The sequence below is a fragment of the Balaenoptera musculus genome, chromosome 14 (assembly GCF_009873245.2).
Source record: "Balaenoptera musculus isolate JJ_BM4_2016_0621 chromosome 14, mBalMus1.pri.v3, whole genome shotgun sequence".
Taxonomy (NCBI): domain Eukaryota; kingdom Metazoa; phylum Chordata; class Mammalia; order Artiodactyla; family Balaenopteridae; genus Balaenoptera; species Balaenoptera musculus.
This window is the reverse complement of record NC_045798.1, coordinates 3363222-3389716: the sequence shown is the minus strand read 5'-3', so window position 1 is coordinate 3389716 and position 26495 is coordinate 3363222. Positions and strand designations below refer to the sequence as shown.

Here is a 26495-nt window from a genome sequence, read left to right as displayed (position 1 = left end):
ATACATCTAGACAAAACTCTAATTCGATACACGCACCCCAATGTTCACAGCAGCAGTATTTACAATAGCCAAGACATGGAAGCAACCTGAATGTCCATCTACAGATGAATGGATAAAGAGGATGTGGTACAGATATACAATGGAATACTACTCAGCCATAAAAAAAAGAATGAAATAATGTCATTTGCAACAACAGAAATGGACCTAGATATTATCACACTAAGTAAAAAGTAAGCCAGACAGGGAAAGACAAATATCATATGATATCATTTATACGTGGAATCTAAGAAAATGATAAAGTGCACTTATTTACAAAACAGAAATAGACCCACGGACATAGAAAACAAACTTATGGTTACCAAAAGGGAAAGGGGGGGATAAATTAGACGTTTGGGACTAACATATACACGCTACTATATATAAAATCGATAAATGACAAGGACCTACTGTATAGCACAGGGAACTATATTCAATATCTTGTAATAACCTATAATGGAAAAGAATATGAAAAAGAAGAGACGTATACATATGTATAGCTGCATCACTTTTCTGTACACCTGAAACTAACACAACATTGTACATCGACTCTACTTCAATTAAAAAAATAAATAAATAAAAATGGATATTGCTCTAAGTGACAACAAACAGCCGAGTTCTTGTCTGGGTAGAGACGTGACAGGAATACAGAGAGTCTTTGCCTTGGGGGGTTTCTTACCTGAATGGTGGTCATCCCGAGCTCCTGGCCACTCAGGACTTGTCCCCCTTGCAGCTTGGCAATCCGGGGCTCCTCCACCTGCATGAAGTCCTTTACCAGCTCCGTGATGTCCACCTGCCAATCTGAGCCCAGCAGGTGGGCCAGCTGCCCCCCGGGCTCAGCCGCCTCGGCCACAAACTGAGTCAAGACCCGCACCATGGCGTGCTGGTACTGGAGAGCGCAGCCCCGGCCTTTCTTCTCGTCTTCGTCCTCTTCCTCGCTGTCCCGAGCTGGCCTGTCAAGGGGTCAGTTCGATTGAACAGATGCTGATTTGTTGGGTCAACGGTTGGGGGCGGGGGGTGAAGCATGCATGGCAGGGGCTGCAGTGGTGAGTGGGCATGAGCCCTGCCTTCGGGGAGTTCACAGCCCGGGGGGGGTGCTCAGGAGATCTGAGCACTGCTGTGGCCTGACCAGTACTGACCAGTCAGAATGGGCTGGTGTGGTCAGCAGCGTTCTAAGGTGTCCCCTATGAGCCCCATATCTCCTGGTATTCACTTTGTGAAATCCCCTTCCCTTTGGGTGTGGGCTGGACCCAGTAAAATTTCTTCCAATGAAAGATTACAGCGGGACTTCCCTGGCGGTCCAGTGGTTAAGACTCCACGCTTCCGATGCAGGGGGCACGGGTTCAATCCCTAGTCGGGGAACTAAGATCCCACGTGCCGCGTGGTGCGGTGAAAAAAAAAAAAAATTACAGCAAAAGTTATAGGATGTCACCTTCAAGATTAGGTTTTCAGAAACTATGACTTCTGTCTTGTTCAGCCCTCTTTCCTTGGTTCTTCCCTCTTGCCTGCCCTGATGAAGTCAGCTGCCATGCTGTGTGCGGCCCTATGGAGGCGTCTTACAGCTGGAAACAGCATCCTCTGGCCAACAGCCAGTGAGGAGCTAAGACCTCCCAACAACCACATGAGCTTGGATGTAGGTCCTTCCCCACCAGAGCCTTGTGATGAGACTGCAGCCCCAGTTGACAACTGGACTGCAGCTTGCGAGAGACCCAGCTAAGCCTTGCCTGGATTCCGGATCCAGAGGAACTGGGAGATAATAGGTTTTTCTTTTAAGCCACTTGGTTTTGGGATAAGTCACTAAATTACGTAGCAATAGATAATTAATACAGTTAAGGCCCTGGGTGACCAGTATAGCCCTACAAACCAGTACCCAAGGGAAGTGAGTGTTTAACTCAAGGTAAGGTATTTTGTGATAATAGATGCAGAAAGGACCAGGCAGGAGGCAGATGTTAGCAGATGTTAGCTGCTCCCTCGACATCTGATGCCTTATGTGCCGTCAGTCCTTCCTGGCACCATCACGGTCTCCATCAGAAGAGCCGCTCCCTCCTCGAAGTGGTTCTCTTGCCGTATCTGAGCTGGACAGTTGTGACAGCATCTGGACTGTTCACGATCACACTTGGCCAGTCCTTGGGTGAGTCTTTCCCTGCAACCACTTGCCCTCAGTAGTGTCAGTAATCACGCTGAACTCCATTCTCCCCACTCAACCTCAGAAACCCCCGTGGTTGAGGAAAGGGGCATTGCTGAAACCATCTTCCAACGGCACACAGGACCCAAGCCTTCATTCCTGAAGCCCTGCCCTCTCCCAGGTGCCATAAGAACTCAAAGGGGTGGACTTCCAAGGGAAGGAATATAAAATCTGTCCCTCACCTAAGTACCAGTTCACTCCTCCCTGCTGAGTACCCAGACCCCAGGAATATTTCCTTGTCTAAGTCTGCACATGCTCACTTTTGACTTTCTACAAGTCCCTTGTGTACGATTCCTTAAGCATGGGTTTCTCCAAGGTGACCAAGTCTCTGAACAAAACTCTCTTTGTACCTGATGCCTGTTTATTTGCCTGATGTGGGGGGTGCAGACTTATCAGCCCATCTAACGCCATCAGAGTGATGCACCAGGCACACAGGTGACAAGCCTCGGACTTCATCTCCCCAAGGGAAAGTGATCTCAGTGTTTCTGGGCTGGAGGGACAAAGAGACTGCCCAGGTCAGCCAGCATCTGTTCAGACAGCTCTCTAGTGGACCTCTGTTGCCTGGGTCCTCCACGAATCAATTCTTCCCTCCTCCTGGTATTGACCTCTTGGTTCAGGCAGGGTTGACCTCTTTCCCTAGCTCCTCTGGCCCCAGCCAGGGGAATGTGGCTGCAGCCTAGCTGGCCAATCAGTGTATTCTGTCTCCTCCTCCTCCCCCCCCCCCCCCCCCCCCCCCCCCCCCCCCCCCCCCCCCCCTCCCCCCCCCCCCCCTCCCCCTCCCCCCCCCTCCCCCTCCCCTCCTCCTCCCCCTCCTCCTCCTTCTCCTCCTCGGCTACAGTGATTAGATCAGGAATGGACATATAACCCAAGTGAAGATAACACTGAACTCCAGGATTCTTGTATGAGTTATTGGGCAAGAGAGGATGTACTTTCTGCAGAGTCATGGAGAAGGTAGAGTGAAAGTCTGGAACCTCATGAGAAAAGCCTGATGGGTGATGAAGCCAACACAAAGCAAGCAGGAGCCAAGAGGTGGAGAGAGAACCAGTCCTTAGGGTACCAAGGAACCCCTGGAACCAGACATGCCTGAAATCAGCTACCCTGTAAATTTCCGTCTTCAGCCTAAGCGCACTTGACTTGGGTTTCTGCTATGGCGCCTGACCTGCACACCCACCTCTTGTTGGAGACGATGGGGACTCTCCAGCCCTTGATCTGGTTGAGCTCGGTGTCCGAGACCTCGATCTGCAGGGGCAGACGGGGCACCCACACCACCATCTCCAGAGGGCTGGTCAGGTGCTGGTAGGTGAAGTTCACCACCACATTCACCTTGCCCTTCATTTCCTTCCCATTGACGAAGACGTAGTCACATCTGTCAGAAACCTGGGAAGAGGGGAGAGAAGGGTGGGGGACGCATGAGTTTTTATCACATCCCAAAGGAAGAACAAGAGAAAGCGGCGGAGGAAAGCAGTGTCGTGACTCTTTTGGGGTCACAATTATGAGGAGTTAGTCCTAACGCGGACACTGGATTTTGCTTTCCGAGACAGCAGAGGCTGTGATGACAGATGCCACGGGGCCCCATCCACCTCTCCTGGGAGCTCTTCAACGGGTTGGGTACACTCACCCCTACCTGCTGCAGGTGCTTTGCTGCACCTCCTCTGACAGACTGCCCTTAGGTGCTGGAGCCGAACCTGCAGAATTACCTGGGTGCTCGGTACCACTCAGCCCACCTTTTTGCCCGATGATGACTTCCTGGTTTGCCTCAAGGAGGGACAAACCGTGTGTACAGTTCATGACCCGGAGCTCCCCTGGGGATCGGCCGAGGCTCGATCTCATCTGAAGCCATCCCGGCTCCGCTTCTCCCCTTTCTGCATCCGGCCTCCCTCACTCCCGTACGGACGTCTCCAGAGAACACCCTCGGCAAGTCACGTGCAGACAAGCTCCCATCTTAGCTGTGCGGGCAGGTTCCGAGATGTATTCCTCGTGGTTCCTGGGACCCTCTCAGTGGGATTCTCCCCACCTGCCCGCCATGGTAACTAGCTCAGTGATTCACTTCCCGTCGCTTCCATTTAGGTGCCCTGTCCTGCCCCCCCCACTCCCGCCTCCACGTCCTGGAGTCAGTCCCCAGATACACCCGCCGCCCTCGAGTCCGTGGCTCAGGCTCTGCTTTCCAGAGAATGCAGACACGTTAATCCAGGCCCCTGTCAGCTCATTTCATCCTCAGAACAACCCCAAGACAAGCATTCCCATTAGCCCCATATTCCAGATGAGGAAGCTGAGAGTTAAAGGAGCTTGACTGTGGTCCCACGATTCGGCCCTGGGGTCTGGCTGTGGAATGCACGTTCGCAGCTTGTGCTGGTGTACGAGACTGCTCCCCTCTGCCCACGTCTGAGAGAAAAGCCAAGTTCAAAGAAAAGACCTTGTCCCCTTGTCTGTGTCTCCCAGCTCTCCAGGGGAGCTCGTGCTCATCCTAAACAAGACTTGGGGCAAAGCTTTGGGGTCGTGTGGTAGCATGAACGATGGCCCCCAAAGATACCAGGTCCTAATCCTCGGAACCGGTACGTTACCTTATTGGGCAAAAAGGACTTTGTGGGTGTGATTAAGTTAAGGATCTGGAGATGAACAGATGACCCTAGATTATCCAGGTGGGCCCTAAATGTAATCCGAGTGTCCTTATAGGAGAGGAACAGAGGGACATTCGACCACCGTGACAGAGGAAGGACATGTGTCACCAAAGCAAGATGCTACACGGCCGGCTTTGAGGATGCAGGACAGGGCCAAGGAATCCAAGGAAGGCGTCTCTAGAAGCTGGAAGAGGCTGGGAATCATTCTCTCCTAGAGCCTCTGGGGGGAGTGAGGCCCTGCTGATACCTTGTGAAGCTGATGAAGGACTTCTGGCCCCCAGAACTGTGAGAGAATAAACGTGTGTGGTTTTCAAGTAACTTTTTTTTTTTTTTGGCCACACTGCACAGCTTGTGGGATCTTAGTTCCCTGACCAGGGATCGAACCCTCACCCCCTGCGGTGGAAGCGTAGAGTCCTAACCACTGGGCCGCCAGGGAAGTCCCTAAATGTGTGTGGTTTTAAGCCACCGGGCTTGTGGTCATTTGTCCCAGCAGGAGATGGCCACAGAGAGGGAGAGGAGGATGGGCAGAGGCCATGAGGGCTCCTTCCCTGCTCTGGGGCTTGGCTGGTTACAGCAAACGTCCATACACCCACCACCTAGCTTCTGTAATGAATACATTCTGGATGGGCTTTATCACACATCTATCCACTTTTCAGCCCTCTGTCCTCCTTTTATGATTCATTTCAAAAGAAGCAGCAAACATCCATTTTCCCTAAATGCTCCAGCTCTCCCAACTAGAGTTCAAGAATCAATTCCTTTCCACTTTAAAAAAAAACTTGTACTATTGTGTCAGGGATGGAAAACTAATATCATATTGTACATAAATAGAATTAACTCCTCTTAAATAAGGACAATGAAAACACAGCAGGGTTAGAAGAAACCAGTAGCACTCGTTCAGAATTTTTTCACAATGGTGGGGTCTGTGTAAGTTTTTCCTTCTGGGTAAATCCCAAGGCAGTCTAGTGTCACTAAGCTCTGGATCCAGATGTTCCACGATGTTTTATATTATTCCAGCTCCTTCACTCACTGGCTGTGTGACCTTGGGCAAGTCACTTAACCTCTCTGTGCCTTGGTTTCCTCATCTGTAAAATGGGGGTGGTGATAATAGTTCCAGCTTCATGGGTTGTTTCAAGAGTAAATGAGTTAATATATGTGCAGTTCTGAGGCTTCTGCATGCAAACACTCAGTACAGCTATTGACCGCTCTATACCTTAGGGTCTAGTCTGACGAGGGTGGCAGGATAGATGCACAGCAGCTGTGGGGGGTGCTGCTCAGATCTCCCTTCAGCAGGAGCCCGCCATCAGGAGCACCATTTGCTGGCAGACCTCAAGGGGCATCGCCCAGACCCTCCTTTGGGAGGGACTGCAGTCAGCACCCAGCCCTCGCTGTCTCCCCTTGGGTTCTGCCTCAGTTGCATAGGTCACCTCCTTGTGGCAGGTCACGCCCGGTGCATGAGACAGGAGGGGGCACCGCCCAGCGGTTCAGCCGGCAGGGGACAAAGCCCCTGCTGTGGCCCGATCTCTCCCTCTGCCTGATGCTCTCCCCCTTTCTCTTCACTGGGCTTGATCCCTAAGAGACATCTTGGGACTTCCCTGGCGTTCCAGTGGTTAAGACTCCGCGCTTCCATTTCAGGGGGCACAGGTTCGATCCCTGGTGGGGGAACTATAAGACCTTACATGCTGAGCAGATAGGCCAACAAAGAAAAATAAAAAAAGACCCGAGACATCTTGGCCCCAAATTCCAGCTCAGCGTCTGTTTCTGCAGAACTCACCTGTCTTAGTCAGCTCAGGCTGCCATTAAAAAATGACCAGACGGGGTGGCTTATGAACATCAGGCGTTTATTTCTGCCAATTCTGGGGGCTGGAAGGACAAGACGACTGCCCCATCAGATCTGGTACCCGCTGCACAGACGGACGCCTTCTCTTTGTCCTCACAGGGTGGAAGGAGCGAGGGAGCTCTCTGGGTCTCTTTTATAAGGGCACTAATCCCAAAGTGAGGGCTGCATCCTCCTCACCTAATCACCTCCCAAAGGACCCACCTCCTGCCACCGTCACCTTGGGCGCCAGGTGTCAACGTATGGATTCTGGGGGGACACAGACCCCTCAGTCTATAGCACCACCTATGACACGAGCTTCTTAGTATGTCCTTTCCTCCAGGCAGCCCTCGATTTGTCTTGTGTTAGTGGAGAATGGTTCATGTCAGCAGGTTCCTCACCTTGAATGGTCACGGACCAAGGTCATGGTTCTGATGGCTGAGTTTCCACTAACAGGGCGCTACGCAAGACGAGGACTGACGACATTTCTCTGTTATTTGAAACCATGTGGAATATTGCCAAAGAAGAATAAAATCTAACAGATGCAGACCTCCAAGATCTTCTGCAGACCTACGATAGTGGATTGAATCCCCCCAGATTCCTGTCTAGCCAGCACCTCAGATGGTGACCTTATTTGGAAATAGGGTCTTTGCACATGGAACTAGTTAAGATGCGGTCAGACTCGATGAGGATGGATTCTAAATCCAATGAGAGTGTCCCTGTAAGAGACAGAAAAGGACACACAGAGACTGAGGGAAGAAGGCCAGTGATGACAGAGGCAGAGGTTGGAACGATGCGGCCACAGCCAGAAGGTGCCAGGAGCCCCCAGTAGCTGGAAGAGGCAGGAAGCCTCCTCCCCTAGAGCCTCCGGAAAGAGCGCGGCCCTGCCTATACCTTGATTTTGGAATTCAGGCCTCCAGAACTGCGAGAGAATGAATGGAGTGACCCAGTTTGTGGCAATCTGTTACGGCAGCTCCAGAAAACGAGCGGACCTCCCAGGCGAGACCTCCCAATTAAGCCAGTGAATCTCCGTTTTGACGGATGCCACGGCTGATTCTCATTTACACGGACAGTTCAGAGCTACTGACGGGGGGGCGTCCCGCGCCCAGAAAAGGGGTAGTTCTATTACCCTCTCATTCCACAAAGAACGGGCTGATCTGAGTAGCTTCTTACAAAGATGAAAATCCACCCGTCTGTTCTGAAAGGCTCTGGCTTTGATTTCATCTTCTAAGGTGAATGAGAACGGATGGTGAAGCCCCCTGTCCCTCTCAATCCTTCAACAAAAGCCCAGCTTTCCTGGCTGCTTTGCGCCGTAGGATTCTCTGCTTAATATCCAGCAATGCTGGACGGCAATCCTTACGAGGCCAAAACAAATGCCATCTAAAACACGCATCGCAAATGCAGCCTGATGGTGCCTGTGTCGACTCAGCGTCACCTACTTAACATGTTTATTCACCACCGCCGTAAGTGACGTTACTGGTGGTACAGGGGTCCTGGACCAGCAGTTCACGGGGTGCCCCTGCAGCACCTTTTGTTTGGTGGAGGTGGTGGGGTGGCAGTGCCATGGCTGGAAATGACTGCTACACCTCTGACATCCCTCCCTCCCTGCCCCTCCCTCCCTCCATGCATCCCTCCCTCCCTCTCTCCCTCACTCCATCCATCCATCCATTCATCCATCCACCCATCTATCCATCCATCCATCCTTCCTTCTTTCCCTCCCTCCTTCCTTCCTTCCTTCCTCCCTCCCTTTATTATTTAAATAATCTTATTATGACTTATTTTTCTGTCTAACTTTTTTATTACTTACAGATAGGTGTACACATCATGACTGTTCTGCTCAGTGACATTTCACAGTGAACAAAGTCGTAACCCGAACCCAGTTCAGAGCCAGAGCACTGCGGTTCACACCGGAAGCCCCTCATGCCCTTCCAGCCCTAGCCCCACCCCCGACCTGGGTAAGGGCTAACCTCTTTCCTGATATCTTTGCTTAGTCTTCCCTGTTTTCAGTCTTTGGTATAAATGGGATCACATCCCCTGTACTTGCGTTTGCGAGACTGATCTATGTGGTTCATTCCTTCTCACTGTGTGAATACACCACAGTTGATGTACCCATTCTCCTATCTGTGGACATTTGGGCGTTTCCAGTTTTTGGCTATGACACAAGTGCTGCCACGGACCATCATACACATGTCTTTGGATGAACAGACATAGGTTTTTCTGTGGGTACATACGTGGGTCACAGAGTTTACATGCGCCCCACTTTCATTTGTACAAAAAGTGCACAGAGCATTCTTTAAAGATGCAAACTTATCATATTACTACCACATGACTCTCTGGACACTATTCGAAAAACTCATCCAAGGTTCTCCACTGCTTTAGGGTAATACAGTAGATTCTTCACATGAGCCGCCAGGTCTGACATGGTCTGGCTCCTGCTGGCTTCCTTGGTCTCATGCAACACAACTCTCCTCCTTGACCCTGCATTTCACTGCCTTTCAGTTCCCTGGAGGTGGAAAGATGGGACAGGCTCCTTAATCGAGACTCCAGGATGTGATGGACTCCATGGACGAGTGGTTGGGTCTTGGGCATCTAGAAGGGTGAGGACGGTGAGGAAAATCGGGCTCACCCACACCCGGGCATCGTGGAACTCAACAGAACTGGCTGGAAATCACTCACTAAAGAGAGGTGAGGCCAGAACACATTCCTTTTCTATTAATAAGTAACACTCAGACTGTATGAAAGAGAAGACACGTATGCAAGCATAGTAGAGACATATTTCAGATGGGAAGTGGAGAAGTGAGTCAGGAATAGTGAGTCTGCTAGATGGACACCAGGAGCCTGCGGGCACCCTGGCCGTCAGGAAGGCTGAGCCCTGCCCCTAGGCTGGTGGAAGCCTGCGCCCAGGAGAGCCACGTCACAAGCACCAAGGTGGCACGTGATGTTACCTGGAGGAGTTCCTGCTACTTCCTGGCAGGACTGGCTGCAGGCTTTGGTGCAGGGGGCCCAGCAGATGGCAGGCGAGGGCAGCTACACCTCCCCTTGGCTGGACACACTCTTTTTGAGGGCATGGAGGAGGGTGTAAGCAAACCATCTTAGGGTCCCCCGTTTCCCTTCCCAAACGGGACAAAAGAAGCAGGGTAGCAACCTTAGGCAGAAACATCCGGCACAGATTTCTTTGGTTTTTGACTGAATTTTGCAGTGAAAATGCTTCTCCAGGCCACCTGCAGAGAAGTTCTCCCTCCCCACCTCTTGGCAGGCACCACGAGGAACTCCTATCTCCAGCAAGGTCTCCCACAGGGAATCCCTTATCCAGTGAGACCCCAGATCTGTCCTCACCCACAGAGTCTTCCTCTGGTGCACCCCTGGCAGGCGAGTGCAGGAGAGGCTGGGTCAGTTAGGAGATCTGACGGGTCATGCTAAGCCCGAGGGCTTGGCACAGAGATGGAGATAACATGCTGTCGCTTCTCACTTAAAAAATGACGCAAATGAACTAACTTACAAAACAGAAATAGACGCACAGACATAGAAAGCAAACATGGTTACCAAATGGAAATGGGGTGAGAAAGGGATAAATTAGGAGTTTGGGATTAGCAGATACTCACTACTATATATAAAATAGATAACCAACAAGGACCTGCCGTGTGGCACAGGGAACTATACTCAGTACCTTGTAATAACCTGTAATGGAAAAGAATCTGAAAAGGAATATATATATATATATACACACACACACACACACACACATATATATATACGGCTGAGTCACTTTGCTGTACAACTGAAACACGCACAACATTGTAAATCAACTACACTTCAATCAAAAATAAAATGATAAAAAATTCTTCTTAGGTAAAGGAGCACCTAACCAACCCTTGTCATTTCTTAGCGAGAAAGGCACAAGAATACTGCAAATCTAAATTTACATGACTGATGGAGAATGATAGTAATAACAGCTAATGTTTAGACAAGCCACAGCCTGGGAGAAAATATCTGCATGCATCTGATAAGGACTGGCAACCAAAATATACAAAGGATTCTTAAAACTTAACAATAAGAAAAAATAAAATAAAATGGGTGAAAGATCTAAACAGATACCTCGCCCAAGAAGGTACAGAGATGGCAAATAAGCACGTGCAAAGATGTTCCACATGCCATCAGGGAACTGCGAATTAAAACAACAATGAGGGCTTCCCTGGTGGCGCAGTGGCTGAGAATCTGCCTGCCAATGCAGGGGACACGGGTTCGAGCCCTGGTCTGGGAGGATCCCGCATGCCGCGGAGCAGCTGGGCCCGTGAGCCACAATTGCTGAGCCTGCGCGTCTGGAGCCTGTGCTCCGCAGCAAGGGAGGCCGCGATGGTGAGAGGCCCGCGCACCGCGATGAAGAGTGGTCCCCGCTCGCCGCAACTAGAGAAAGCCCTCGCACAGAAACGAAGACCCAACACAGCCAAAAATAAATAAAGAAAGTGTAAAATTAAAAAAAAAATGCTTCTATAAAAAACAACAACAACAATGAAGTACCACCACACACCCACTAGAATGACTAAAAGCCAGAACATTAACAACACCAAATGCTGGCGAGGATGCAGAAAAGGGACACTCTCCTTCATTGCTGGTGGGAATACAAAATGGTACACGGCCACCCTGGAAGACCGTTTGGCAGTGTCTTACAAAGCTGAGCATGTTCTCACAATATGATCCGGCAATTGTGCTCCTTGGTATTTACCCAAATGAGCTGAAAAACATATGTCTACATGAAATGTTTTTAGCAGTTTTATTCATAATTGCCAAAACTGGGAAGCAACCAGGATGTCCTTCAGCAGGTGAATGGATGAATAAACTGTGGTCCATCCAGACAAAGGAGTATTCAGTGCTCAAAAGAAATGAGCTATCAAGCCAGGCAAAGATGTGGAGGAACCTTAAACACATGTTGCCAAGTGAAAGAATCCGATCTGAAAAGACTACACACTGTATGATTCCAACTCTATGACATTCTGGGAAAGGCAAAACTCTGGAGACAGGAAAAAGATCAGGGGCTAGGAAGGAGGGAGGGATGGATGAATAGGCAGAGCACAGAGGATTTTTAGGGCAGTGAAGCTATCCTGTATGATACTGCAATGGTGGATACATATCATCATGCTTTGGTCAAAAATCATAGAAGGCACAACATAGCAGTTTCACCAAGAGTGAACTCAAGAAAATGAAATAATGCCGTTTGCAGTAACATGCACGGACCTAGAGATGATCATACGCAGTGAAGTAAGTCGGAAAGAGAAAGACAAATATCATATGCTATCACTTACATGTGGAATCTGAAATATGGCACAAATGAACTTAGCGATGAAACAGAAAGAGACTCACAGACATAGAAAACAAACTTATGGTTACCAAAGGGGAAAAGGGATAGGAGAGGAATAAATCAGGAGTTTGGGGTTAACAGATACACACCACTATATATAAAATAGATAAACAATAAGGACCTACTCTATAGCACAGGAAACTATATTCAATACCCTGTAATAAACCATAATGGAAAAGAATCTGAAAAAATATGCATACGTATGTATAACTGAATCACGTTGCTGTACACCAGAAACTAACAGAACGTTGTAAATCAACTCTACTTCACCAAAAAAGAATGGAAACTATGAGCTTTAGTTATTAATAAAATATCAAAACAGGTTCAAAAAGCCCCCCTAGTGTTTATTATAGTATTTTCTATACTCCCGAAACTGTTCTATATTTTCTATACTCCCGAAACTGTTCTAAGTGCTTTTCGTGTTTTATTTAATCTTTATAGTAACTCAGTGAGTTAAGTATTGTTATCATGACTGTGTTTTTTGAGACAGGAACCTAAGGCATCAAATGGCCCAGGTCACAGCCGTCGGGGATCTGAGCATCCTGGCTCCTCGGGCTGCTCTTCCAGGCTCTCTCCTGTACTGAGCCTCGGACTCCAACCCACAACACGCCGCTCAGCTCCGAAATGACAGTCTGATCTCAGACGGCATGGCCATGCAAAGAAATACTGCTGTCAATAAGTCCAGGTTTCCTTTCAATGATTTTTTAAAAATTCATAAAGCTTTGTCATAGGTTGGAAGCGTTTTAGATTGGCTCTTCAAGTCTGAACACCTCCTTGGAGATTTTCTTTTCAACTGTTAATTATTTTTCAGTATAAGAAATGGAAGTTGATACGGGTTCATGGTTGAAAGCCACACAGAACAGGAAGAAGCACGTGCATTGAAATGTGAGCCCCTCCCCCTCCCAGCCTGAGCTCCCCGGGATCCCCACCCTGAAAGTAACTGTCGTCATCAGTCTCTTGTGCCTCCTTCCAGAAGACTCTATGCATGCACAAGCACTGAAGTATACATTTTCTTATTTTTTCAGAAAACATGATGGCCAACATTCTATGTTCTGTGCTTTTTCCTTAAAAAATATAGCTTGTGGGTAGTTCTAAATCCTTCTCAGTCCATTTCAGGTTTCTAATATTCGAGAGTCTAAGAATCAAAGCCATACTTTTGAGTTGCCATATCCCACTCCTGGGCATATATCCAGACAAAACTATAATTCAAGAAGATACCTGCACCCTAATGTTCATTGCAGCACTATTCACAATAGCCAAGACATGGAAGCAACCTAAATCTCCACTGACAGACGAATGGATAAAGAAGATGTGGTATATATACAATGGAATAGTACTTAGCTATAAAAATGCACGAAATAATGCCACTTGCAGTTACATGGATGGACCTAGAGATTATCATACTAAGCGAAGTAAGTCAGAAAGAAAAAGACAAATATCATATGATATCACTTATATGGGGAATCTAAAATATGACACAAATGAACTTAGCGATGAAACAGAAACAGACCCACAGACATAGCAAACAAACTTATGTTACCAAAGGGGAAAGGGGGGTGGGGGAGGGATAAATTAGGAGTTTAGGATTAGTAGATACACACTACTGTATATAAAACAGATAAACAACAAGGTCCTGCTGCATAGCCCAGGGAACTATATTCACTATCCTGTGATAAACCATAATGGAGAAGAATCTGAAAAAGAATATGTATATCTGAATCATTTTGCTGTACACCTGAAACTAACACAACACTGTAAATCAACTCTACTTCAATTAAAAAAAAAAAAACTAGGGGATGGTAGAGATTAAGTGTCTGATTTCAAGAAGCTGATGGTATCGTCGGGGGCAAAGACACACATTCAGATCATGGTGGGATTGAGAAAATGAAACAGAACCACTGCTAGGCTACAGATGGATGAGGGAGGGGCATGGAGACAGGGGAAGAAGGCGATATTTTAACTGAGACCTGAATCTTAAGTCATGGGTCAACCATGAGAGGACATGAGCTGAGGGTATTTAGGAAGTGGAAAAAGCAAGTGTAAAAGTCAGACAGTAGAAATGACCATGAAATCTTGGAGAAATAAAACAAGTGCAGGACACGATGGCCGAAGCCCAAGGGAGAGAAGCAATGTGGGTGAGTGGAGGTTGGCAGGGCCAGATCATACACGGTTAAGGGGAGGAGGTTAGATTTTAGTAAAAGCACTGCGTAAGGCCATTAGGATGCTTTGTGCATGGGCCTGGTTTACATGTTTAAGAAGCCACTTTGGCTACTTGGTGAGACGCAGATTGTGGGGAGCAAGGGCTGAAGGCAACGTCCCCAGGCGGATGCTAATGCCGGTACGCGAATGTCTGTGGAGAAGCAGGATATTTGCACGGTAGCAGGGTACCACCCCGAGATTAACTGCAAAGGGGAAGAAGTAACTTCACGGTGGAGACACCTGGCCGACACCACCTCCGCCACGTCATCAAAGCGAACATCACCGGGGAGGAAACCACAAGGATATCCCATCACATCACTTTGGAGCTGTGTTTGTCAGAAAAGCATAATCTCCATCTAATCAGGAGAAAATATCAGACAGACCCAAATCGGGAAACACTCTACAACGTATCTGACCGGGACTCTTCGAGAATGCCAAGGTCATGAAAAATAAGGAAGGACGGAGGGATTGTCCAGGGGGCTCACCTGGCCCCAGGAGGACCAGTTGCACCCACGCCCCGGACCTCCAAGTCTCACCTGTAGGCACACGTACTTCTGTTTCTAAAAAAAGTTGAGTTATAACTTACTACCCCAATGTGCACGCATCTTAACTGTACAACTCGGTGTCTGCTTGCACGTGTGTACACCTGTACAGCTCTCCCGACTCCAGACCACCCGCAGCCCTCCCAAAGTATCCCTCATCCTTCTTTCCATCACTCCCCCACCCATTAACCCTTATTTTGGCTTTTCTTCCTATGGATTAGTTTCACGCGTTCTAGAACTTCTAGAGAAGAAATGATATTCCACGTCCTCCCTTCTTTCCGGCTTCATTAGCTCACCTTTAGGCTTGTGTACTATGTCCACGCTCACTGCTCTTGTTGAGCAGCGTTTCATTTTTCTTTTTTTTGTGAGAGCAGCATTTCATTGCAGGAACCCACGACTCTATGTTTATCTATCCTCCTGGCTCATTTCCAGCTTTGGGCAATCACACATGCTGCTGCTGTGAACGTTCTCGTACACAGCTTTTTCTTTTTAATCTTTTCTTTTTAATTAAAAAAATTATTATTGGAGTATAGTTGATTTACAATGTTGTGTTAGTTTCAGGTATATAGCAAAGTGATTCAGTTATACATATATATATAATATATGCATATATATATCTATTCTTTTTCAGATTCTTCTCCACTATGGTTTATTATAGGATACTGAATATAGTTCCCTGTGCTATACAGTAGGTCCTTGTTGTTTATCTATTTTGTACAGAGTAGTGTGTCTATGTTTATCCCAACCCCCTAATTTCTCCCTCCCCACGCCCTTTCCCCTCTGGTAACCATAAGTTTGTTTTCTGTGTCTGTGGGTCTGTTTCTGTTGTGTAAAGAAGTTCATTTGTATCATTTTTTTTTTTTTTTAGATTCTATAGATAAGTGATGTCACATGGTATTTGTCTTTCTCTGACTCAGCCACAAAAAAGATGGAAATAACGCCATTTGCAGCAACATGGATGGACCTAGAGACGATCATACTGAGTGAAGTAAGTCGTATACAACTTTTGATGGTGCACGCATGCCCTCATTTTTCTTGGATGAATTTGCTCAGTTCCGGACAGACCTATGTTTCATCCCCCGCACTTCCTCTTCTTTCTTGGCGGATAAAGTCAGTTTCTGCTGAGCTCTTGATGTAATTACATTTCCCCATCCCGTTACAATGTAGTGGCTGCAGCTGTAACTAATCCCAGGAGGAAGATGAGAGAATGGACCGTTTACCTTCGGAATGAAGTACATCCGAACAAGCCTGGGACTGCCGGAGGGGGTGGGGGCGGGGGGAGATGCCTGATGGTTATTAATGATGCTTCATGCTTTTCTGTCATTTCCCACAGAGCCATGATGCGACCCGGATTAGAAATAATGGGACGTCTTCCTGGTAGTGTGCTCGTTGCTAGAGGGATTATGTATGTTGCCATTAGAAAAATCTAGACCCACCAGTAGGCACTCTTCTGGGATACTATCTCCTAACAGAAATTGTATCCGAGAGGTTGAGCGCGACATCCTGGAAACTCATCCCCTCCATCCTTCCAGAATTTAGCAAGAAACTAGCTCAGTGGGTCTGAGTTATGCCAACATAAGAACACAATTCTTCCAGCTCAGGGCTCCTTAATCTCTGTGTGATGGAGTAAACTATTTTTTTTTCCTTTAATTTCCATCTGGCACAGACTAACATTTTTGTAAAATACAATAAAAATGTGTTTGGAGGATGTGTCAACGTTGAGTTGCTATAAGCCTTTCTATCAGTAGATGCTCACCCTTGGCTTCTGTACCTGGCTCACTGAGGATGTGTAGCAGAGAATATGCGGGTCTGGGCTCATCCACGGACCACCCTGAGCTCACAGCGATGAGACACGGTCCTCTCCCTGGCCAGAAGCATCCTCTCGAGACATCATCAACACGGCATTCCTTGCCCCTCCCAATCTCTTGCTAATTTACACAGTGCACAGGGCCAGATCACCTTCTGGAGGAGATGCCCTGCTTGCCCAGCCGTGCCTGACCCAAGCATGCCTCTCTGTGAGGTAAGGGGAGCTCGGAGCATTGCGTGCTTCTTAATAAATTTCCCTTTACTTTTGCTCAATGCAAAGCGAGAAGTACATGGGCTTTAAAATTAGCCCAGGCCAGACGTACAGACAGAATATTGAAATGCACTGATAGTAATATCTATAATCTCTCTCTATATTTATATCTATGTATCCATGTTCATGTAAATATCTGTGGCATCTATTTCAGTGGCATTCCAGAGCCAATTAAAAATCTTTGCACTCAGTCATAAAAAAGAATGAAATAATGCCACTTACAGCAACGAGGATGGACCTAGAGACGATCATACTAAGTAAGTCAGACAAAGACAAATACCATGTGATGTGACTTCTATGTGGAATCTAAAAAAATGATACAAATGAACTTCTTTACAAAATAGAAACAGAGTCACAGACACAGAAAACAAATTTATGGTTATCAAAGGGGAAAGAGGGGGCAGGGATAAATTAAGAGCTTGGGATTAGCAGATACAAACTACTCTATATAAAATAGATAAACAACAAGGACCTACTGTATAGCACAGGGAACTCTATTCAACATCTTGTAATAACCTATAACGGAAAAGAATATGAAAAAGAATAGATTTATACATATGTATAGCTGAATCACTTTTCTGTACACCTGAAACTAACACAACATTGTAAATCAACTATACTTCAATTAAAAAAAAAAATCTTTGGGTGGTTTTGAGACCTGGGGGACATGGCTTTCTCTCTGTTGTCTCCATTTTTTCCTTTTCCAGCAAGATCTTGTTTGCAGTTTCTGGCCCCCAGACCTCTCCTCCAGCAGAGTTCCCGGAGCACTTGAGTGTATATAAGGAAGGAACAGATGTCAGAAGCAGCGAGAAATGCTACAGTGGGTTTCTTCTATCTCAGTTTAATTAGCGTAGATAACATCTCGTGTACATGAGCTCATTCAAGGCTGCAAGCGTCCCATTCGTATCTAAGGAATTTGCCTAATTGAAGAACAAAGATATGACAGCACTATGGGGTGGTGGGTGAATGGTATGGGAATAACTACATGAAAATACGTACACATTTGGCAGGAATTTATATTAGGGATTGAATTAGCATTCCTGGAATTAACACAGCGTTCTAGTTCAATACATTTTTCAAGAGTCTGATAAAATGAACGAGAACCGAGAGTTTTTTTCTATCTTAGTAGCACTAAAATTGTAAATTTAACCAAGAGCTTTTCTCTTCCTTATTAGCATCAGGCAGTTACGAGAGGGCTAAATTCTACATGAAAGGACGTGTCATGAGCGCTAACAGATTGGGACGCTGAGGTGCCAAGAGTCATGAGGAAGATGTCACAGATGCGGTGATTTTGGGTGTGGGATGCCCTACAGTTGAAGATGACATCGGAGGGATGCAGTCCAAACTAACTCAATGGTTTCAGGGAAACATTTAGAGGAAAAACATTTGGCGTCAAGGACCGACAGAAATGCCCATCAATCACAGAGGCCGAGAGAGAGGGTCTCATAAAATGAATGAATACATCTGCGTCCAGGCTGTCTTATCATACTAAAGGTACCAAAGCACACATTTCCTTGATTAAGTTTTTGATATTTCTAATCACTCTCATCCAAAGAGTGCCTTTTCTCCTCACCTTAGGATCTTTTAAAGAAAAACTAACTCGTGGTGTGGAACAACGCACAGAGAAACCTTTCCTGCCCCCTCATGCCAAATGCCTCACTGGCCCCAAATCCAAACAACCCCGGAGCACCTGAGGCTAATTTCATGACAGCGGCTGAGATTCAACAATCATCAGACGTGGGGAGACTTGCCCAGGGCCTGCGGCTTCCAGGTCCGGAAGGTTTCCCAGGAGCCAAATGTTCGTCCTTACTCCTATACAAATGAAAGCAAATAAGCCAAATGCCCAAGAAAGTCGGCCATTCAAGAATATGTAAACAACCTATGCTCCAGGCCTTTGTTAAATATTGGGGCTTTTGAAAACGCTTCTATTTTACCCTAGAGTTTTGGCCAGGTTGAAAGCAGAAGGCCACAGAGACACTCCCTCAAGCCAAGAAAGAAGCAACTAATTCAACCACAGCAAAACAGATCTTTGCTTAACCGGTGTATCTACTTTTCTGAATGAAGATGTGTGGCTGATCCAGAGGAAGGGTGAAGATGACTGGCGTTTTGTGCCTCCTGTGTCTTGTCTCACACGCGCTCACCTGTGATGGTCCTACTGCAGTCAGCATCTGCAGGCGTAGCCCAGAAGATTGTCTCCGACTGCCACACTGACACCTGGAGGAACTGGTTCATGGGGTGACCAACCATCCCGGGTTGCCCAGGATGGAACAGCATCCTAGGAGGTGGGGCTTTCAGCACTCAGAGTGGGGCAGCCCTGGGCACACCAGGACAGCTGGTCCCCTCCTGTTGGCCGCCGGGATGCACGTGCACACTTGAAGTGCAAGGGCGCTAAGGGTCCTGGTCGCCCCTGGACCAGTGGGGGACGGGAGCTGGTAGGGGATTACTCCCCTTCGTGGTGTCGTGGGCACATGACTCTCAGGTGCCCTCCACATGCCTCCGACGAGGGTCCTGAGCAGGACTGAGCCCTGTGGCCCACAGCTCTCTGGTGGCTTTCCTCCTTCCCTGCGTCACTCTCCCCAGTCCTCCAAGGCTGCTCCTTGGGATAACTCTCCAAGATGAAGTACATGCATGCAAGCTCAAAAATCACAGCACTGCCTTTAGGGGGAAAAGCAGAAAGACACACTTTCTGAAATAATTTTGAGCACTGTGGTGCTTGCTGTGATGTGTCCCCCAGGTCCCCGTCTCTAGGAAGGAAGGGTGAGTTCCCCCAGCTGCCAGGAGTGCGGCTGGAAGGTGGTCCTCCGCTGTCAGCCCTCGGCAGATGGCTTCAGCTGAAGAAAGTCACCTCCCCCAAGGAGGCTCTCCTTCCCGGGAGGCCCGCACCTGGTGACTGATCAGTGGTCGGGGGGAGCGTGCAGAGGCCCAGCATCCTCGCTCCAGCTCCCGGCCCCAGGACCCCCTTGGGGCCTGCTGAGCCCTCCTGGGGGCTGCACTGCACTCAGCCTCTCCTCGCCCCACCGTGCTCTGCCCCCTCCCTTCTACACGTGTGGATTCCCAAGGAATATCCCGCAAGCTAACCGCCATCTCAGGGTCGGCTTCAGGGGAGCCCAGCCTGCTCCAAGCACTTTCTAGAATGTGCTAGACACTTGAGACACAACAGTTAAAAAGTCCTGTCTTCGTGGAACTTTAGGAAGGGATTTGGACAATGACCAAGATACAGATTCAGGGCACAGTGTCAGGGAGTGAGATGCCCTGTGAAGATGTGTAAGGCGCGATGGGGCACAGAGTGAGGGCTCCTCCTCCAGGTAAGGTGGGCGGGCGGCATGTCCTGGGGGGGAGCCATGCTCTAAAGAATCAGCCAGGGCTTCCCTGGTGGCGCAGTGGTTAGGAGTCTGCCTGCCAATGCAGGGAACACGGGTTCGAGCCCTGGTCAGGGAACTAGAGCCCAAGTGCCGTAACTAAGACCTAGCGTGGCCAAATAAATAAATATTAAAAAAAAAAAGAAAAAAGAATCAGCCAGTGCTGATGGTCAGTGAACGACGGCACGCTACAGAACATCACACCTGCCGGTTATCCCGGATGTGTACTTAGATGCTGACCCAGATTGTGGGGCTGAGCCCACCAAGTGTGGTAGAATCATCATGCCCAGAGGTTCTCGTTCAACTGGACAAAGGTGAGGCCCAGGCATCAGCGTTGTAACAGCCCCCGAGGTGTTTTATGTGCAGGTGGGCTGACCCCACTCACCTAAGCACTCATTCAGTTGATGCACGTGGAAGAGCATGACACACGGATAACAAAAAGTACTCATGAGAAACCTAAACACACGTTGTCTTTTACATGCCATTACGTATGTACATAGTCATATGTAGCATATACATGACTGCATAAGTATGTGTGCACTCACATACAGAGCACATTGGAGAGGTATTCCAGAACCCAGTGCATTTTCCTGATTTTGGGGTCCAAAGATGCCCGCTTTGGGAGAAAACTCGCGCCCGCATACAAGAGATTCTTGCAGGTCACAAGCAGGTATCAGAATCCAGCATACTCCAAATATGTCTAGTGAAAAAATCATGAATAAGGACTTACCTAGCAATACTGACAACTTTATGCTTTAATACCACCAATTCTATTTCCTGAATTTTCATGGAGTCTGTCAGACCCCAATAACTCATTCTAATAATTAAATTCCTACTAAGAGCACACAATCTTTGCTCTTGGACCCTTTCAATGAACGAACCAAATTAAAAGCAAACATTTTCTTAATATTTCCAAACTTTGCAAGAGGACAGACACTGAACGTTTAGCTAGGCTTCACTTGAATGGTTTCACATTTAGCCATCCAAATTGGTGAAATCACACTGCAAAGATTCATGGGCACAAAGCAATTATCCTCTGTTTACAAAAGAGTTGAATTCTAAGTTTTTATCCTACACTTCACTCTCATTTTTATTTGTAATGAGTATTCAAAAAGCATTTTAAGGGAAAGAAAAGCTGGTACAATCAATTGCTCTTAAAGAAATGTCTTCCTTAAATATTTTGCCAGGAATCTGTTTGTAAAATAGTAGAAAAATATATATACAGGCTTCCCTGGTGGCGCAGTGGTTGAGATCTGCCTGCCAATGCAGGGGACAACGGGTTGTCGAGCCCTGGTCTGGGAAGATCCCACATGCCGCGGAGCAACTAGGCCCGTGGAGCCCACAATTACTGAGCCTGCGCGTCTGGAGCCTGTAAGAGAGGCCGCGATAGTGAGAAGCCCGCGCACCGCGATGAAGAGTGGTCCCCACTTGCCGCAACTAGAGAAAGCCCCTCCCACAGAAACGAAGACCCAACACAGCCATAAATAAATAAATTAAAAAATATATATATATATATATACATATATATGTGACTATATATATGTACATATAAAATATATAACATGTACATATACATGTAATATACATGTAATACAAATACATATAAAATACATATAATTAAATATTATAAATTATATATACTGTGTATATAATTATAAATATATATAATATATCCTATATATGATATGTATATTCTGTATATCTTAAGTTCCTAAATTAAGAGTGTCTTAAGGAATAGGAATGTAGTCCTCACACTTAGAATTTTTAAATAGTTAAATTATGAGTAATTGTTCCTCTGGTCAATTAAAAGCAACAATTTCCATTTTCAGAGACCTTAATAAGACACAAAGAAGAGATTTGCCCCAAGCACCCGTGGAGGTTGCAGGTAAACCAAAAGATCATTGGGAAATTAAGTGGGATGTCACTAATTCTAGGTTAGCTGTCCTAGGCAGCAGGGGCCCTGGAGACTCACACATCAGGTTTCCCGTCAAGAGAGCCAGCTGCAGGGTGAGTAGCTGACTGACAGCCTCCGGTTGCTACAACTTTGGACCTGACGCAGTGTGTTCATCTCTCCATCTCTTGGCTCTGCTTCCCATATAAGTAACTATTTGTCGACAGTGTAAATGTCACTTCTTAGGTGTAGCTCCCTTGTGCAGTACACAACCTGAACAACCATACAGGGTGAACCTGAGAGCTGCTCAAACTTGGGCAAAGCATCTTACCTCTCTAAGTCTCTATTTCTTCTGTAAAAAGGGAATAATCTGAGAACCTCGGTCAGAGTGTTATCTGAGGATCCAATAAGCAAATGTTGTTGCTGTTACTGTTATTTTCCCTCTTCCCCAGCTGCTTCTGGCTGATGGCTGAGCCTGCTGGTGCTGCCTGACTGAGCACCCCATGAGGGCAGCCTGTGCTCTGGGGACCCCGTGCGCTTGCTGGAACTTCTCAAACTGTGCTGAATTCGGGGCACCTCCTGCCCAGTCCCCCTTGCTTCCCACTCTCCTTTCTCAGGCAGCAGACGTGCATCTTTCTTTTTTTTTGTAGTAAGAATGTGTAACATGAGACTTACTCTCTTAACAATGCTCGAGTGCACAAAACTGTCTTGTTAACCGAGGGACAGTGTTTGCAGATCTCTAGAACTTATGCATCTTGGAACTTTACACCTGCTGAACAACCCCTGCATATCCTCAAATATCCATCAGTTGATAAAGAAAATGTGGCATTTACAAACCATGGAGTATTATTCAGCCTTGGAACAGAGGTCCTGCCACATGCAAGGACAGGGGTGGATGTGGAGGGCACATGCACACCTGCAGCTTGATCTGAAGACTTCTCTGTCTTTACCCTGCCCCGTGCCCTTTATCTCCATGGGCGTTTCTCCCAGTAAATCATATCAATGTCCAATTCTCTCTTGGTGTCGGTTTTTTGTGGGACTTGAACAGACACATAGGCTGAGTCTGGTTATAACAATGCTGGTGGACATCAGGTGCTTTTGTCTCTCCAGCATTTATCCCCACTCTTCTTTTCAGGCCCTCCCCTTTGCCCCACCTAGACAGCGACACTGAAGTGAGGTGGACCCTCCATCTCCACGTGGGCACATGGCTCAGGACTTGCCGAGTAGAGCATCTCATTTCCTTGCAGTCTTCAGTTGTTTGAAGGTGCAATTGGCCGATAAAAGTCCTATCCACGACAGTTGTTGGAGCTATGGGAATATAGGCAGGTATGCATTTCCTCCAGGGTTACTAAGCTGAAAGAAGATAAACTTAGAGCTGTTGGAAATCGTATTTGCCACCTCATGGAAGAGGCTGCCTGAGAACGAAGCTGGTACTTAGGGAAGTAGAGCCAAGAGATGAGAGAGACAGGTCCTCGGGACATCTCTTGAGCTGCTGGATCCACAGTAACTGAAGCTCATAGGATTTTAAAGTTATAGGTACCAAACACAGTATTGTGTATATATGTGTGTGTTTGTGTGTAACTAGTTTGAGTTGGGTTTGGGTCACTTGCCAGAGAGAGTTCTGAAAACCCAAATTACTAACAACAGAGTTACGTATGACACTGCACTTCTCCAACCAGTCTTGAAATGTTTGTTCTCAGCAAGTACACAGAGACAACAGCAGGGAACTCTAGCGGGGGCATGATTTATTGCTCTCCCTCTGCCCACCCTGTGATTCAGGACTGGCTCCGTTTCCTCCTTCTGACAATAGCTTTAGCTCAAGGTAATTCTTTTCCCTGATGCAGACAGGGGTTGGAAATGATTTAGAGCCTTTATTCTTTGCCAGACACTGTTCCAAGGACCCCGTGCACATTATCTCATAGAGGCCACGTGACCGATGTGTGAGATAATTTGTATTATTATTCCCATTTAATAGTTAGAAAACTGAAACTCCAAGAGGATAGCTTGTCCAGTGGTATTCAGTAAGTAACTGATGGAGTCCTATTTCAAGCCTAGGCCGCCCACCTCCTAGCTTGGGTTCTTCACTGTTACATGAGATACAGGATTGTGTTCTTGGCCCTTACAAGGCATATTTCCAAGGACTGAGGGAGACTCTGGGCTCAGCAGGTCAGAAAAAGGTTGTCTGTGGTTAATGGTCTGATCTTTGATGGTGGACAGACTAGCCCACTGTAACCACTCGTTATGGGGTGACGTTGGGCACTTAAGCAAAGACCTAAATGATTCCTCTCATGGCCATTCCTTTGATTACCCCACTTCTGGGATAGTCCTCATCCCGCAATTGGCACAGGTCTTGGCTGGACCCATCACAGCACCTGGCTACAGGTGACTTGTCCACGGATGTGCCCTCAACCCAAGCTGGACCAATCAGAGTCCTGCCCTGATATTTTGCTTCAAAGGAAAGTCTATGAAGAGACATTCTTTCATCCTCTCTGGTCATGGGTCTCCATGGTGGAAGAAATACATGAATTTCTCGTGACCATGCTCCCATTGCCATGGGGAAAGCTTGCTGGGGGTAGGAGGAAATTATGTGAACACAGGTAGGAAAGACCAGCCAAGATGGAGAGATGAGAGACTGAGGACAGTTCCTCAGTCTTTTCTGATCACTCATGATCTTACAGTTCAGAGAGTATCATAGTCAGTTATTTGGGAAAATGCCCCTTGAGTTGGATATGTCTGGTATTTACTCATGATTCAACTGAGGTTAGCATTTTGGGGAAGAGTGGTGTGCCTGTCTCAGGGGGACATTAGCACCACTTCAAAACTCTATTCGAATTTGAAAAAGAATAGATACATGTGTATGTATAGACTGAATCACTTTGCTGTACACCTGAAACTAACACAACATTGTTAATCAACTCTACTCCAATATAAAATAAAAATTAAAAAAGAAAGTTCTATAGCTTCCATGTAGAAGTTCTAAATGAAACCAATCATCATCATCACCTTTAGATTGCCAACCCTGTGCCAGGTACTGTGTGAATTACTTCATAGTCACGAACTCATTAACTCTCACGAAAATCTGATATGATAGGTACTATCACTACCTCCATTTACAACTTAGAAACTGCAGGTCAGGGAGACTAAGTAACCTGCCCAAGGTCACACTGGTAGTAAGTGGTTAAGTTAGACCTTGATCCAAGTCTAGTGACTGTATGTCCCATATTATATTCACCCTTCCTCGAATCTGATATTCACCCCTTTCTGCCCATACAGTGTTCAGTGCTGCAATGTGTCTACTTTTCTAAATTCCCTTGAAGGTGCTTGGCTATGTGATACCTTTTGGACAATAGGAAATAAGCTAATGTGTTCTGGGAATATTTTGCTTTCCTGATATAGTTTGCACTCCTTTCGGTTTCATTCTTTGTCCTGTTTGGAATGTAGACCCGTGGCTGGAGGTGAGGCAGCCATCTTGCAACCATGAGGCAACAAACCTGAGCAAGAAAACCAACTTGCTAAAGATGGTGCCGCAAAATGAAAGAAAGAGGCTGGCTCTCTGTTGGCATTACTGAGCAGCTACAACAGCTCTGGACTCCAACCTGTGGACTCCTTGGCACAAGTCCAATCACAAAAATAGAATTTTGGTTTTGTTTTGTGTATGTTTGCTACCGTCAGATCCTTGTTATTTTTAGTGATGTGTGATCTGACTGATCCCCAAACACAAATACAGCTTCCTTCTGTTTAAGGCATGCTAGTTTCTAAACATTTTTGTAAAATTTTTAGTCAAATTTGGGGGTCACCAAAGTCAAATGGCTACAGAGGGTATATACCATAATATAAATAATAAATAACATAAATAAATGGGTTAAGTGTGAACTAGAAAGCTCCCTCCCAGGCAGAAGAAGAGCAGCTGTTAGATTATCTCGCTGTTGCCTTGTGAAAGAGGGGGTCAGCTACCAGTTATTCCATTTTCTAAGAGAAGCTATAAATCCCATTTTAATGTAACTTCTAATGTAACAATTCCAGATTTTAAAATCTTGGCCACTATTCTAAAACTTTAAGGCCAAACACAATGTGTGTATTGGCTGCACATACCCAAGGACCTCGAACTGGCAACTTCTGACTTAGAATAAAAAGCTGGCATCATGATATTTATTTATTTTAGGGATATGGGAGAAGAAACGTGCTCCAAGAAAGCAGGCTGGAACTTTGTGATCTTTGAACCAGCCATAAAAACAAACAGCAAAAACACGTTGACAAATAGAACCTTCTCACATTGCCACTGTTCATCAACACAGAGGCTGGAAACCATGAAATACTGTGACGGGAAGCCCATTCTTCCAGTCTCTGCTGTGTCTCTAATTGTAGCACCCACACCAATGACCCCACCTTCATTCTGATGACAAATGGTTGCCCCCAGAC

General features: G+C 46.8%; 1 protein-coding gene across 1 annotated transcript in view; it reads right to left on the bottom strand.

Annotated features, from left to right (window-relative positions):
• TMEM132D (transmembrane protein 132D) overlaps nucleotides 1–26495 on the bottom strand; it is a 679411-nt gene that overhangs the window by 9559 nt on the left and 643357 nt on the right. Inside the window, exons 6-7 of the mRNA XM_036874801.1 lie at nucleotides 3393–3598; nucleotides 716–989 (exon numbers count right to left, since the gene is read on the bottom strand). Coding sequence (XP_036730696.1) covers nucleotides 716–989; nucleotides 3393–3598 — 480 coding nt within the window. The remainder of the gene's footprint in view (nucleotides 1–715; nucleotides 990–3392; nucleotides 3599–26495) is intronic.